Raw genomic sequence first — 14,659 nt, 5'->3', positions numbered from 1 at the left:
ACGCCGAGCGCGCGCCGGCCTCGCTGGGCTCTGCCATGCTGGTAGCATGTTTACATTTGGCCAGCTGTACCGGCGTTCGATTTTGCAAACTTCGGGCAGGTTCGGGTTGTCTTGGGATCCCAGCCCACGTGACTTCCTGTCATAACCGGAACTAGCTGGCTGCCATCTGGCTGCCAGCGGGCGGCCAGAACTCCGAAAATCGAAGAGGCCCTCTGTAGACGTATGGTGCCAACATGGGCTCCAAGCTCTACTTGAAAAGTATTAAGACAAAGACATCTACAACCTAGATGAGGCTGCATTTTTCTACAAGATGCTACCGAATTGCATGTTCACTACTGCTGGTAGATCCTCGTCCAGAGAAAAACAGAAAGAAGCGGGTCACGGTGCTGTCTGGTGCCAATGCAACAGGCAAGGACAAGCTTTCTTGTTGATACTGGGGAAGGCAGAGAAGTCATGGGGATTCCGAAATGCAACTGTTCCCAAGGTATGCATCTACAGAAGTAACAAACAAGCATGGATGATTGCTGCTATTTTTGAAGACTATGTGCGCCTTCTGGATATACGGTTCGACATAAAAAATCGCCAAGTGCTTTTCATAATTGACGATTGTCCGAGCCACGAGAAGATCGACAACCTCAAGGCTGTCGCTGTGGAATTTTTGCCTGTAAACACAACCGTGGTATTGCAACCGATGGATCAGGACATCATTGAGACCACCTAGAAGCTGTACCGCAAGGCTCTTTTGCAGCGCATGCTCACAGCGTATGACACCCGCAAGAGGTGCAACTTGCTTGGTGTGATCCATTTGCTGAACTTTTCATGGAAACCCGCCGTGGTTGCTCAGTGGCTATGGTGTTGGGCTGCTGAGCACGAGGTCGCGGGATCAAATCCCGGCCACGGCGACCGCATTTCAATGGGGGCAAAATGCGAAAACACCCGTGTACTTAGATTCAGCTGCACGTTAAAGAACCCCAGGTGGTCGAAATTTCCGGAGTCCTCTACTACGGCGTCCCTCATAATCGGAAAGTGATTTTGGCACGTAAAACCCCATAATTGAACTTTTCATGGAAAGAACTCGCACCTTCGAAGATCACCAAGTGCTTTGCACACACCGGCTTTTCCCGTGCCGTCGTCAGTGACCCTGACGATGACCCGACTTGCAGCTGCAGGAGCGCCTTGAAAGCGAGGGACCTTCTTTGCAACTTCTGACTGTAGTCGGGTTCAACTGTATTAGGGCCATGGCATTACCAATTCAGTGCTGACATAGCAAGGTGTTTGGGTGAAGCAGCGTGTTAACGTTCCGGAACAATCACTCGCACGGGTAGCACTTGTGTTGTGACAGGATAAAGCAAACAGTGTGATTCAGTTAAAGCAGACTTGCCCCCTTCACATGGGGCCTGCCAGTATGCTCCATTATGTCCATGTATGGCTGCCTGCTAACCTACAGCTGTCTCACTGTTTGGGCTACAGCATGACTACCCACCAGAGTGCGTGCCAGGAGGAACGTTGGGCAACTACATCATGTATGCCAGTGCTACCCAGGGTCACCAGCCCAACAATCAGCGTTTCTCACCATGCAGCATACGCAACATCTCCGCTGTGCTGTCAGCAATATTACGCGGAGAGCAGAAGGAGAACTGCTTCCAAGGTGAGTGTTGGCTTTACACAAGTGCAGTCGACTGAACTGAGCATAGCAACATTTTGTAATGCCTCTGTGCAGCAGATGGGGCTTTGGTGTTGAGCTGCCTCGATTTTTCTTCTTAATGTTCCCTTGTTTAGTGTGTGCTGCTCCTACAGCAACTGCTTTCTCAGCACCTTTAAAGAACTTTTTTTTTTTTATTTTATTTTTTACTCTCTTTCTCTTTCATGCTTTGTGATTTCTGCATTTCTTTCCTATCCCATCCCTATTCCAACCTATCCCATCTTTTTTGAAACAAGGGGACATTGTAAACCTCCTGAGCTAATTACCAGCTTTTTCAGTTTTTCCTTATCATATTTTTGCCCTCTCCCCGCTCCCACTGCCATGTGTGTTTTTTGTAAGCTACAGTACTAAAGGTTTTCCTCAGACACTTTCTCCCCATCATGAAAGTTTAGTTGCTGCGTCTGTGTACAAGCAGAAGTTCAGGTACCACAGATGGTTTCTTTTATTGCAGTCTAGACACGCAGTCAAAGATTGAGTGGCGCAGGGCAGGTGTGCATATTCAACAAATGCATTCCTTGTCTCAGTTCCAGGCCGTGCAGCAGTCCCAGAAGGATATATTATTGTTAATTGGTGCTGTGGTCTCCTAACTTGTGCTTTTGACAGTTCACCAGGTCATTTTTTAATTATACTTGGTAGTGTGGACAAGAATGATTGTCGACACCATAAGACAGGGGCACAAATGAAACAGACAAGTACACATAAGCACACAAAACCAGTGCTTTTGCTTGCATTGTCTGCTTGGCCACGCCCACAAGCACAATACGGTGCTCGTCACTCAGTGATATCCACAAAGCAGACTTGAGTCATTTCTTATTAGCCGAGGCGCAAGGGTATGATTCATGTTTAATTTCTGTACAATGCTTGTTGTTTTTCCTATGTGCACTCATTAAGAAATGAACATGATCCGTCATGGAAGTTTTTAATGGTGTGAGTTTTATGCACATGTATGTACTCTTACCTATATCGTAGTTGTGTTTTGTCAGTCATTTTAGAGTATTGACTGTCTGTTGGACAGACACACAATATTGTCAAACATCTGGGCAGATGCGCTTCAGCCAGACAATGAAGTGCCCCATCACAACTCTGTCTGCTTCCTTCCACATATGCAGAGGACGAAGGCCCGTTCTGCGGCAACAAGATTGTGGAAGGGGATGAGGAGTGTGACTGTGGCTACGAGGAGCAGGAGTGCATGGAGAACTGTTGCTACCCTCGTGAACACCAGGGCAAGGGCTGCACCCGAAAGCCCAGAGCCATTTGCAGGTAATACAGTCGACCCTGATTACAACGGACCCTGATAATCCAACAACAAACATCCGTTTTATCCGAAGTCCGTAATATCTGAGACGCCTCACTTCCGAAACTTTCGTCACAATGTCTAGCAACTTTATTGCAAAGAGTGAGTGACGAACGTCCAAAGTAAAAAAAATATAAAATAAAAGTCGCAGTTAAGCATCGATTGCCATAGCAAATTAAGCAAAATAAGTGCAGCATCAGCAGCGAGTGAATTGCCCTTCGTGCTGTCTCTCACTTCAACACGAACTAAATGTCGAAAGCACTGCACACATGACGCTACCGGCACTGGGCGCACTTTGTCCACATCGCAGATTGCTTTCAAGATATGTCGCGCACACAGCCGCGCCGTTAACAGCAGCCACCGGAGTAGAACCCCCCTTTCTTTCCCTCGCCTCTCCCCTCGCGCGCAAAAGACCGAGCACTTCCGCCCCACTTCCCTCCCTCCATCGGGTGCAAGGTATTGAGCCGCAATCCTCGGCTGACCCTCGCAAGTCGGTTGCCAGCCCATGTTGACACAGCAAAAGTCCATTTTATACGCCCAATTTTGACAAAAAATTGCTGCTGATTTCGTCCACTGTGGCGTATAGTCCATTGTATTGCGATCCGTTAAAAAGTGAACCTCATTGCATCAATAAAATAGGCAGACCAAACTAAGGTTTAAATATGGTCTTTTATATCCAAATATCTGTTCAACGCAGGTCCGTTTTAATGAGTGTAGACTGTATACTATATTGTAGGTACTTAGGTACGGAAAGAATCCCCAGATCTCAGAATATTAGTTTGTAGTACTGAGGCATTGTTAACATGACACAGAAACTGAATTTAGACAGATGAAGTACCGTATTTACTCGCATAATGATCGCACTCTCCTGTAAAAAAAAATTGATGCAAATTCAGGGGTGCGCGGGTTAAATTTCCCGCAAAAAGAACAACAATTTTTTTCATCCTGCGTTTGGTGCCGGATGACAACAGGTCAACGAATAGGCAGCTGCCGCTGTATGTAGTGCAGGACACCAAAACAAAAATAGCGGCCGGCGGAGCAAGCCGAACGCGCCGAACGCTTTTTTTTTTTCTTCTTGTGAGTACATTACATGCATTGAAACAATTTCTTCCTTATCAGTAATGAATAATATTGTTAATATCGGCAAGTTTGCGGCAATAACGTAGTCATGTCCACTTTGAGGGGACAGAAACTGATGGGCGCCCTTAGCTGCCAGTGGCATAGAAACACATGGCGGGCATGCTGCGGCATTTGTCTTGACTACTATGAAACCGCCACTAGGGATGGTCTACGAGTGGATACTCGCAGTGTGGGACCTGGTTTCTCCCAGTATTGTCGAGAAGAGCTTCAAGAAGACGAACGCGCTCGATGAAACCGAGGACGATGCGCTTTGGGAGGGCGGTGACTGCGCCCGCGACAATGATTCCCACTCAGGCCTCTCGACCAGTGATTCCGACTGGACCGTGCATGACCGGATCTGGCTAGTTAAAGTATGTGCTAATTCTGTTAAATAAACAAGTACCTTTCGTTTGTGCTATAATTTATTTTCTTTTTAATGTGTATACCGCGCGTGTTACTACATATTTCACACTTAAAAGGAAGAGGTCTGGACACTGACCAAAAATGGTTTAAGATAGTAATTTACGTTTCCTCTTTCTTTTAAGTATGCATCATCCCGACCAGATGGGCTTCCGTCATACTCTCAACTTCATACATATTTCACATTATTTCGGATGTGTTCGCGAAATCTCTGCGTAATTTGCACACCCCCTTTTCAGAGCTCTAAAATCTCGAAGAAAAGTTAGCAAATTATGCGAAGAAATACGGTACTTTAAAATATTTTGTAGTCCATATTTAGTAAAAAATTAGCTGGGCCTGAGCAGGTGCAGTCAAAATCTATGATATCACGGGAACTTCAAGGCAGCAGTGCAACCAGTCTTTTGTTATTGCATCTTGTCTGGCTTACCAAGCCTGCTCTTGTGGCAAGAGTGGCCTCTTCCTTTCTTTCTTCCTTTCTTTTTCTATTATTATCGTTTCCTAACATTATGAGTATTGCGCTCTTGCAGCCCCCAACATGTGTGATGCAGTTGGAACTGCTTCTTGTCTTTTGCACAGTCCCAGCCAAGGTCCTTGCTGCACCAACAAGTGCGATTTCGAGAGGAAGGAGAAGCTGTGCAAGCTGGAGTCTGATTGCACGGAGCTGTCATATTGCGAATATCCTTTTTCTCGATTATTGGCCTGGCTGCCAACGAAAAACATATGCATTACAAAGAATACTTTATCTGGTGCAGAGCTCGAAAAAAAGAAAAGAATTGTGTAAGTGCCTTACTTGTCTTTGGATAGACAATATGGTTCACTCTTTAATTAAAGGTAGGACCTAAGTAGTAATAAAGGCAGTATAGCTGCAACAATGTGCATGGGTATGTTTATAGAGTCGAAGCAGTCATGGGGGACCAAAATTACGAGAAGGAAATCTCCAGGCAAGTACAGATAAGTTTGGCGCATATGACAGGCACACTCGTGTATAGCAGCTTACTGTTATCCTAGAAAAGTGTGCAATCATTACATATTACTGGTACTAATCTATTGGGCAGTAACTTGTAGGATAACAAAGAAGCTTGAGAAGAAGCTAAGGACAGCACAATAAACAATGGAGTAGGAAATGATAATCTTAGGGTAGTTCACGCAATGTGAAGAGCACATAACAGGTGATCTATTATAATAAAGGAGTGGGTGCCAAGGAGAGGGAAACGCAGTTGAGAACGGAAGAGGATTAGATGAAGCGATGAGGTTAGGGGATTTGCACACAATTGATGGAGTCCATTCACTTGAGACAGGGACAATCAGGGACCACTTAGAGATGGGCTTTCTTCCTCCAGTGGGCATAAACAGGTTCATGATGACTGCAACTGGGCGCGAGAAACCAAGAGAGGTGCTAAACTCTTTGAAGACAGTAATCGCATATTCGGAAGCTTCGCCCTCCATAGCTTGGCTTTCGTAGCTGACCTGCTACGGTAGCCCACTGGCTATGGCATTGGTACTGGTGAGTTTGAGGTCACAGGTTCAATCCCAATTGTGGCGGCCACATTCCAATAAGAGCAATATGCAAAAATAATTGTGTGCTTAGATTTAGGGGCATTTTAAGGAACTCCAAGGGATCCGAATTAATCCATTATGCTTTACTATGGCATGCCTCATAGTAACCAGATCATTGTAGTGGCCTGTAAAACCCCAGTCTCTTCCTTTCGTAGTCAAGTGGCCTGCTTTTACAGAATGGCACTGTGGCATGCTGTGTTGAAGCCTTGACTTGCAGGTCTAGCACTGGGAAACAGGCGAGCTGTCCCAACCCGGTACACAAGCGCAACAAGACAGAGTGCAACAATGGCACCCAGGTGTGCTGGAACGGGGAGTGCAGTGGCTCCATCTGCGAGAAGTACGGCATGGAGGAATGCTCCCTCACAGACGACACCAACCCATCACCTGATAAGATGTGCGAAGTGGCCTGCCAGGAGAAAGGTTAGCATGAGGCTGTGTTATGCACTGTTCTTCAAAAAGTTTTCATACTACGCTGTTGCTTTTTTATTATTCTGTGTTAAATGGCAATGAGAGAACAGTAGTGCTGACTATGCTAATTAATTGCTTTTAAGTAACAGCAGCCTGCTCCTCACAGTGAATAGGGAGAAACTGCTGTGGCAGAATGGCCTAGAAGCCTTTTTAGTTAAAGTACCTTGCAATTGCACCCATTTTGCAAGATAGTACTAAACAACAAACCCCACCTTGCCTGTACTTGCTGCTGTTTCACATTAAACCCATTATTTTTCTAGCAAGCAGCTATTTTAACATACAACACGCATTTTATACTAGTAGAGGTGTTCCAATATATTCAAGTTACAAATAATGCGTAGAATGTTGTTTTATTTGATTGTCTTCCTGCCTATTAAAGTACTTCTCTAAATGTTTTCAAATACTTGACATCAACTGCCACAATTACACATAAAACTGAAGCTTAAGTATAAGAACATTTATCCTACTTGCCATAGTGTATATAAGTCGCAAGAAGTTCTGTAGTAAAGTTTGGTGTATCCTTCTGTGAACCTCCGGCTAAACTGCGATATAATTTGCAAGTGTTGCAATGTGGGCTTGTTGGTAATGCATCTTGAAGGGGTGTACGGTAGTGCAATTAAAAGACGGGACAAAAGAAGACACACAGGGACACACACAGCGCTAACTTCCAACAATGTTTATTATCGAAAACCAGGTCGTACTTATTGTCACGATCCACCCCGGGTCGTGAACAAGGGAGGGCTTCTGGCACCCTCCGATAGACGGACGCTCCGCAGCATGGTGGTGCTGAATGATTACTGACCGGCGAGCTGCCGTGCTCGTCGGTGTTTATTGTGGTGCGGTGACCAGTGTTGCCTGCCGAGCTATAGCAGGCCGCCGAGCTTGGTGGGCGAACCAAGATTATGTCCGAGGGGGCGTCACATACTTGCTACAACCCCTTACCCCCAGTTTGTTTGTTAAATAAAAAACAAACGTCCAACTTCACACTATGAGGCTCTGCCTCCATCCACCCTAGCTGGGTCGACGGTGCCTGCTACCCAGGCGAGTAACGGTCTGGTGGCCTCCGCCGTCGAGTACTCCGCCTGGGCACCGGTGTTGACGGGTCGGGTGTGGCAACGCCGGGTGCTGCCTGAGCCAGCCTTGCTCCATCCGGGGGGTCCATAGTGGTCGGCCTTGCGAGTGGTGCCGGGCTTGACACCGGTCTCACGGGTGCCGCACCACTGGCTACGGTTGCCGCCTCCGTGGTAGGTGGTACTCCACTGGAAGCGACTGGTGCTGCCGCTAGTCCTCCTGCGGGCTGGAACTCAGTGGCAGTTGAGGGTGCTGGCCAGGTCCTGAGGCGAGGTCTGACATGGTCGGCGTGTCTATGCCACATGGCCCCGTCTGGCATGTGGACGAGCAGCGATGAGGCGCTGGCAGAAGACACCACCTGTCCGGCAGACCAGGGTGGGCCAGGACGGAAGTTCCTGGCAAAAACTGGAGCTCCCGACTCTGGCAAAGGCCCGGGACGGCATCCTTGGTCAGCAGCCAGCTTCTGCTTCAGCTGCTTCAGAAGCACTGTGGATCGGAGGTCCGGATGCAAGACGTGCAAAGGTGTCTTGACCATCCGACCCAGCAGGAGCTCACAGGGGGCACGGCCAATGACATCGTGAGGTGTGGTCCGGTACTGGAATAGTATCCGCGCAATCTGCGTCCGGAAATCCCCAGTCTGGCTCTTCTTGAGCTTGTCTTTGATGGTTTGCACCTCCCGCTCGGCTGCACCATTTGAAGCAGGGTGGTACGGTGGAACCATCATCCGGCGGATTCCGTTTTTCTTCAGCCAGGCCAGGTACTCTGCACTGGCGAAAGCAGGACCATTGTCGGACACGATGACATGTGGCAACCCCTGGGCGGCGAAGACCTGTCGTAGCGCTGCAATGGTCGCGCCTGCTGATGGAGTGGTGACGGGTATAACCTCCACCCACTTTGAAAAGGCGTCCACCACCACCAGGAAGTAATGGCCCTTGAAGGGTCCCCCAAAATCCACATGTAGGCGGGACCAGGGTCTCTGTGGGAATGGTCAGGGGGTGATTTCCACACGATGCGAGGCTCGCTGATTCTCCTGGCAGATTTGACAGCTCTGCACCAAATGCGCGATGTCTTGGTCCAGGCCAGGCCACCAAACATGGGACCGGGCCACCATCTTAGTCTTTTCTATCCCTGGATGACTCACGTGCAGCAACTGCAGAACCCTGGACCGGAGACTTTGTGGAATCACCACCCTCGAACCCCACAGTAGGCAGCCCTGCTGCAAGCTCAGCTCAGCGGCCTTGTGGCTATAGGCCTGCTGCACCAATTCCTCTACACGGGACACCGCCTTGACCACCTGAGACAGGACTGGGTCCCGGCTGGTCGCTTGAGATACCGCAGATCTGGAGAGCACCTCCGGGTACGCATGTTCCAGCACGAACACTTCAGCAGGTTCTGGAACAGCATCAGGCACCTCTGGCAGGGGCAGGCGGCTCAGGGCATCAGCAGGTCCCAGGTCCTTTCCCGGACGGTAAACCAGCTGGTAGCTGTAAGCCGCCAGCCTCAAGGCCCAGCGTACCACTCGAGGTGATGCTTGCACAGGAACTGCCTTGTCGGACCCCAGCAGCCCCAACAGCGGCTTGTGGTCTGTGACCGCCTCGAACTTCCGGCCCCACAGGTACTGGTGGAAGCGTTCGACACCGAACATGAGGGCCAAACCTTCCTTGTCCAGCTGGCTGTAACGTTGCTCTGCAGCATGAAGCCATCGGGAAGCAAACGACACAGGGTGTTCCTGGCCATCTTTGTCGCGGTGTGCCAGGACGGCTCCCACACCGTACGGCGACGCATCTACGGTAAGGACAACAGGCTTAGCAGGATCGAAATGCACCAGCACCGGAGCCTTGGTGATTAGCTCCTTGCTGCGCTGGAAGGCCTGGTCCTGCTCCTTCTTCCAGACCCATTGTTGGCCATCTCGAAGCAGAAGATGGAGCGGCTGTAGATGCTGCGACAGGTTCGGCAGAAAACTCCTGTAGAAGTTGATGAGGCCCAGGTAGTTCTGAAGCTCCTTCTTGTTCTGGGGCTTAGGTGCCTTGAGCACCGCATCAACTTTGCGGGGAGCCGGGGCTAGGCCTGCCTCGGAAATGATATGTCCCAAGTACTCAACGCTGGGGGCTAGGAAAACACTTTTCCAGCTTGAGCTTGAGGCCGGCGTCCTGTAGTCGTGCCAAGACATTGTGCAGGTTCTGCAGGTGGTCCCCGTCGTCGCTGCCAGTAACCAGGATGTCGTCCAAGTACACCGCCACGTGCCTCATGCCCCTGAAGAGGTTGTCCATCTCCCTCTGGAATATGGCTGGGGCTGAGGCCACGCCAAACGGTAAGCGCGTGTACTGAAAGAGTCCCAAAGTTGTCGATATAGTGACATACTTCGGGGAGGCATCCTGGAGCACCAGCTGCTGGTAAGCATCTCTGAGGTCGAGCTTGGTAAACTTCTGTCCAGGCCGCCGAGCTTGGCGGGCGAACCAAGATTATGTCCGAGAGGGCGTCACATACTTGCTACACTTATACATTCAGCCAACATGAGTCACAGCCACGTGAACAGATAAACAATGAATCAGAGCGAAACATTTTTGTAAATGATACGTTAAGCCATGCATAAAAATTTCAGTTCTTTTTCAGAGAGAGCCAATGATGGTTTGCTGATACACGAATCCCCTAGGGCATCTATCTGCTTGGCTTCGATTATAAGTCTAATGAGTTCGCACTTATTTCTACCAGTAATGGCTGTTGATTCGAAGAGAGGGGAGTGTGTGTGTCCCTGTGTGTCTTCTTTTGTCCCATCTTTTAATCGCGCTACCGTACACCCCTTCAAGATATAATTTGCGCTCAAGTTTCACTCAAACAGGGCACTCGGCAATGGGCATTGTTTGGTACAATTTATGGATGCTGTACCTATGTGTTTTCATAGGTATAAATTTGGATATACAGTAAAACTTCGTTAAACCGTACCCGCTTAAACAGCAGTTTCATTTTAAAGTAGTAAAGTCAAATCCCCGACTCAGCGGCCATTGAACATAATGTGTTTTGTATCCGCATAAACCGTACCAGCTTATTGCGTAAGCATCGGTTAAAACGTAGCGTTTCCCCTTTCCGTCGCACAAACACGAAGGTGCGCCGTCTCCATCGGGCGGCCCGGCAGAACAAGCCTCAGAGATCGGAACAATGGCCTCCAAGCGCCCTGTGCGTTTGCACGTTAAGCCACATCAACATCATTTCGGCACTGTGCCAGATAGCATTGTGGCGTTGTGCAAGCGAGGACTCTCGTCATGCCGTAGCTCGGATAAAAAAGACGCCGGGTGCTCAGCATAGAAGAAAAATTAGACATCGTCCGTGCTATCGAACATGACACGAAGTCGGCGCTGGCACGCGGCAGGAATCTGCTGTTGATTGTGGTGTGTGGCATTTCGATTGCGAAGAAGTTGCTAGGCAGCGCTGCTGCGACCGCGAAGAGATGTCGGCTAGGAGGTTTGACTTTTCGCCGTGGTTGCAAAAATGCACCTGGAGTATCCATATCATTGCTTGCGCGTGACCCGCGTTCATGAAGTGAGACATCGCTGTATTTCTTTTACAATCGCTTACCAAATCAACAGGTGTGTTTTAAGCACCGGTGGAAATGCAGGTGGGATCTATACACATTTTCTTTCTTTTTTTTTCGGAAAAACTGTCATTCGGAGGGGGGGTGCGACTTATAGACTGAAAAATAGTGCTTCATTGTGAAATTATTTGATACATAGTAGTGGCACTATCACTATGGTCATAGAAATGTGTCGTGGCAGTTTCATGATACCAGATACCACTCGCACGTGCACACATATGTCCATGCTGCCAAAAGCCATGTCATGTAGAAGACACTATAATTAATGATTTGGGAGTCTCTCAAGGAATTAAGGCTTTGTACCGTAATTATGCAGTCAACAGATATCTAAAAGAACAAGTAAAGTAGGACACAAAATTTTCATGTCGGCACTCTTTTTTGAGCTTGCTTAATTTCATTTCATCTAATATATTTCCTTGAAAGAATGCACACACAGTTCACAGAAGAAATGCTGGAAAGATGTTGGGTCTATAGCCATAGCAAGTGTAGGCCTATGTTCGTGTACATTAGGCTGCATAAAAGAAATTTTTAGTACAGAAGTTTATGAAAGTTATAATGCATAAAGTCAATAATATATGGTACAGTAGAACCCCTCTAACATGTTTTCCACCTAAAAGTCCGAATAATCGAGTCCAAAATGTTGGATTTGGCAAAAAAATAATCTCAGTGCCCTTCCACTCTGTGAAGAAGGATAACCAGCGAATCTGTGTACGTGGGCCCATTAATGGCAAACTGCAGCTCCGCCGCGAGTCGGCCCAGCATTGCACTATCTTCGGGATCGGCCCACGTGTGGGGAGTGCTTAACGCCCGTTTCACCTCTGCCGCGGGTCGGCCCGGCATTGCACTATCTTGCACTATTGCACTATTCAGTTTACACTTTTGGTCCCAGCAAATCTCCTCCCTCGCAGATCACCGCACGTCGCATTCACAGCTATTGTCACCAATCCTATTGCGATAAGCATCTTCACTTATCTGTTTCACAGCGCGTGTGGTGTAGTGCTGTTGGAAGCGTACTGCATACTTTTGATAGGTGATGACCCAATTGTGCTGCCGATTCGGCATTACGTGCTGCAGGTGGTGCGAAGTGAGCGTCATGTTTTGCTGTGGCATCATTTTCTGGTGTCCCTCGATTTCGTTTCGGCTTCACGTCACCATCTTAAATACTACACAATGGAGAAAAAGCCAAGTGTGTCTGCATCTCAAGCCGCTTGTGCCACAACAATTCTCGCTGAGTGGCCACGTCAAAACTTCCCACTGAATAGCCGGGCCTGCCCGTGGAAGCTGTTGACCCGGGCCGAATTTGAGAAGCACAAACGTAAGCTTGCGGAAGCCACATGAACAGTGCAGGTCTTGGCCTTCTTGGGCCCCACCAACTTATGCGTTGGTGTCTCGTGCTTTGAAGGTTTGCATCTTTTTTTCCCAGAACGTACGAATAAGGTTCTACTGTATACGCCACAGTGGCATCGTATCATGCAAGAATGTTGTGGGAATAGCGACATATCAAAGGGGATTCTAATACATGGGTGTCTATGAGCCTTTTGGTGGGCCTAGGCTTCAGTGAAGTTATGTCCAGGAAAATGTATAACGGAGGAATGTATCAGTGGGTTTCTACTGTATATAAGTGAGAAGCATTCCGAATGACATAGAACGAGAACTTTTTTCACATACAGCGAACATAAGGCAAACACTAAAGAAACATAAAACTAATATGCACAATGACATGAAATGGAAACAAACAGTTTAAGTGGAGGTTATTGTCATCTCGTGCAATAGTGCACTAGAGAAATAATACCTTTTTATATTGAACGTGAAGTTTTTCACTTTTATTTTGTCTTGTCTATGATGCAGACAAGCCAGAGTCCTGCAAGAGCACATATGAGATAGAGCGAATGAAGGAGATCCGAGGCATCAAGCTCCGGCCGGGCTCACCCTGCAACAACTTCCATGGTTACTGCGACGTCTTCCAGAAGTGCCGTAATGTGGATGCTGAAGGTCCACTGGCACGGCTCAAGCGACTCCTCTTTGACAAGCAGTCACTGCATACGGTCAAGCAGTGGGTCACGGTCAGTCTTGCTTTCTGTAGCAATAGCTGTTGTGGTCTTTTACCCTTGTTTGTATGACGCAGTCTAAGCAGTGTTGCCCAAAGTACAAAAGAGAAATGTGAAATTGCTTGTGTATTTAGATTTTATGTTATAAAACAGGGGGTAAAAATTAATTCAGCGTCCTCCACTATGGCATCCCTCATAGCCTTTATGTTGCGTTGGAATGTTACACCATGCATCAGTCATCAGTTCCAGCTATCATTGTGACAGCTGATGTGTTGGCAGTTGTGTAGAACAAAATTCAAGGGGCACTTGTCATCCCTACGTGGATGAATGTGAAAGCATTGCAACCACTGCGCTATGCTTAGACATTATGCCACAACGCAAGATTGTGGGCTCAACTCCCACCAAAAGTTGTGGTTCGAGTGCCTCAATTAACTCGACCTTAATTAACTTTGCCTTAATTAACACCAAAGGTTCTGGGTTGGAGTGCCTTACATAACTCATTACTCAATTCATTAACTGTCTTAATTAGGACCAAAGGTCGAGGGTTCATAGCCCTTTTGGACCATCGTTTGGTCGCACCGCCGGCGCCAGATTTTTCACCTCGTGAGCCATGTAATGCTTTCACATTAAAAGCATGTAATGAAATCTCCAGACATGCACTTTTCCTTTCTTTAGAAAAAGGAAAAATGCATCAGCCATCCTTCTGTTTCATTGCTGGATAAAGAAAATTCACTGTTGTTATCACATCTATAACACATTTTCATCGTAAGTGCTTGTTCCATGCACCTTGATGTTTTTATGTTGACCGGGTGGCTTTGGTCCACGGCATTTTATCTCGAGGGTTATATGCGCTATAGGCTTGCTCTGTTTGACTAGATCGCGCAGATCGGTGGGTACTTAAGCAGGAAGTTCTTTGAAAATAAAACCAGTTGTTAGGAAGTGCTCGTCCTTGTGTTGCTCCTCTTCTTTGTCCGTGTCTGTTTGCGCACAAAAAGCTTTTAAATAAGGTGAAATTGGTCGCATTATCCAGCAGGTTGAATTAAACGAGGCAGAAAAAGCATCAAAACACAGCACACCACTGATTAATTTGACAGTATTTGCCCAGATTCTAACATGCCCTCAAATTTAACGTGCACCCACTTTTTATAAGTTCAATGTGGAAAACTAATGTAAAAATGACAATTTTCAAGTAGAAAATACACCTCTTCAAGTAGAAATGGAATGCACATTCGATTTTTCAGCAAGAACTTTGCATGACTCCGAACCCGGCAATAAGAACAAGATGAAACCAGCGAACTTTACCTTCACAGAATAGAAATTTATCAACTTAATGTCCGTCGTCATTAATCTCCCACAGCACTTTATTGCCACCTGTGAAGAACCGCAGCATG

At 47.5% G+C, this 14,659-nt stretch overlaps 1 protein-coding gene across 1 annotated transcript in view; it reads left to right on the top strand.

Annotated features, from left to right (window-relative positions):
• The window catches only part of LOC126531700 (disintegrin and metalloproteinase domain-containing protein 10-like), a 65,084-nt gene that overhangs the window by 38,200 nt on the left and 12,225 nt on the right, over positions 1-14,659 (top strand). The window contains exons 8-12 of the mRNA XM_050179372.2: positions 1,471-1,648; positions 2,812-2,962; positions 5,112-5,210; positions 6,319-6,512; positions 13,069-13,283. Coding sequence (XP_050035329.1) covers positions 1,471-1,648; positions 2,812-2,962; positions 5,112-5,210; positions 6,319-6,512; positions 13,069-13,283 — 837 coding nt within the window. The remainder of the gene's footprint in view (positions 1-1,470; positions 1,649-2,811; positions 2,963-5,111; positions 5,211-6,318; positions 6,513-13,068; positions 13,284-14,659) is intronic.

This window comes from Dermacentor andersoni, chromosome 5, assembly GCF_023375885.2.
Source record: "Dermacentor andersoni chromosome 5, qqDerAnde1_hic_scaffold, whole genome shotgun sequence".
Taxonomy (NCBI): domain Eukaryota; kingdom Metazoa; phylum Arthropoda; class Arachnida; order Ixodida; family Ixodidae; genus Dermacentor; species Dermacentor andersoni.
Note: the sequence above shows the minus strand (reverse complement) of the source record. Positions and strands in the feature narration are given on the sequence as shown.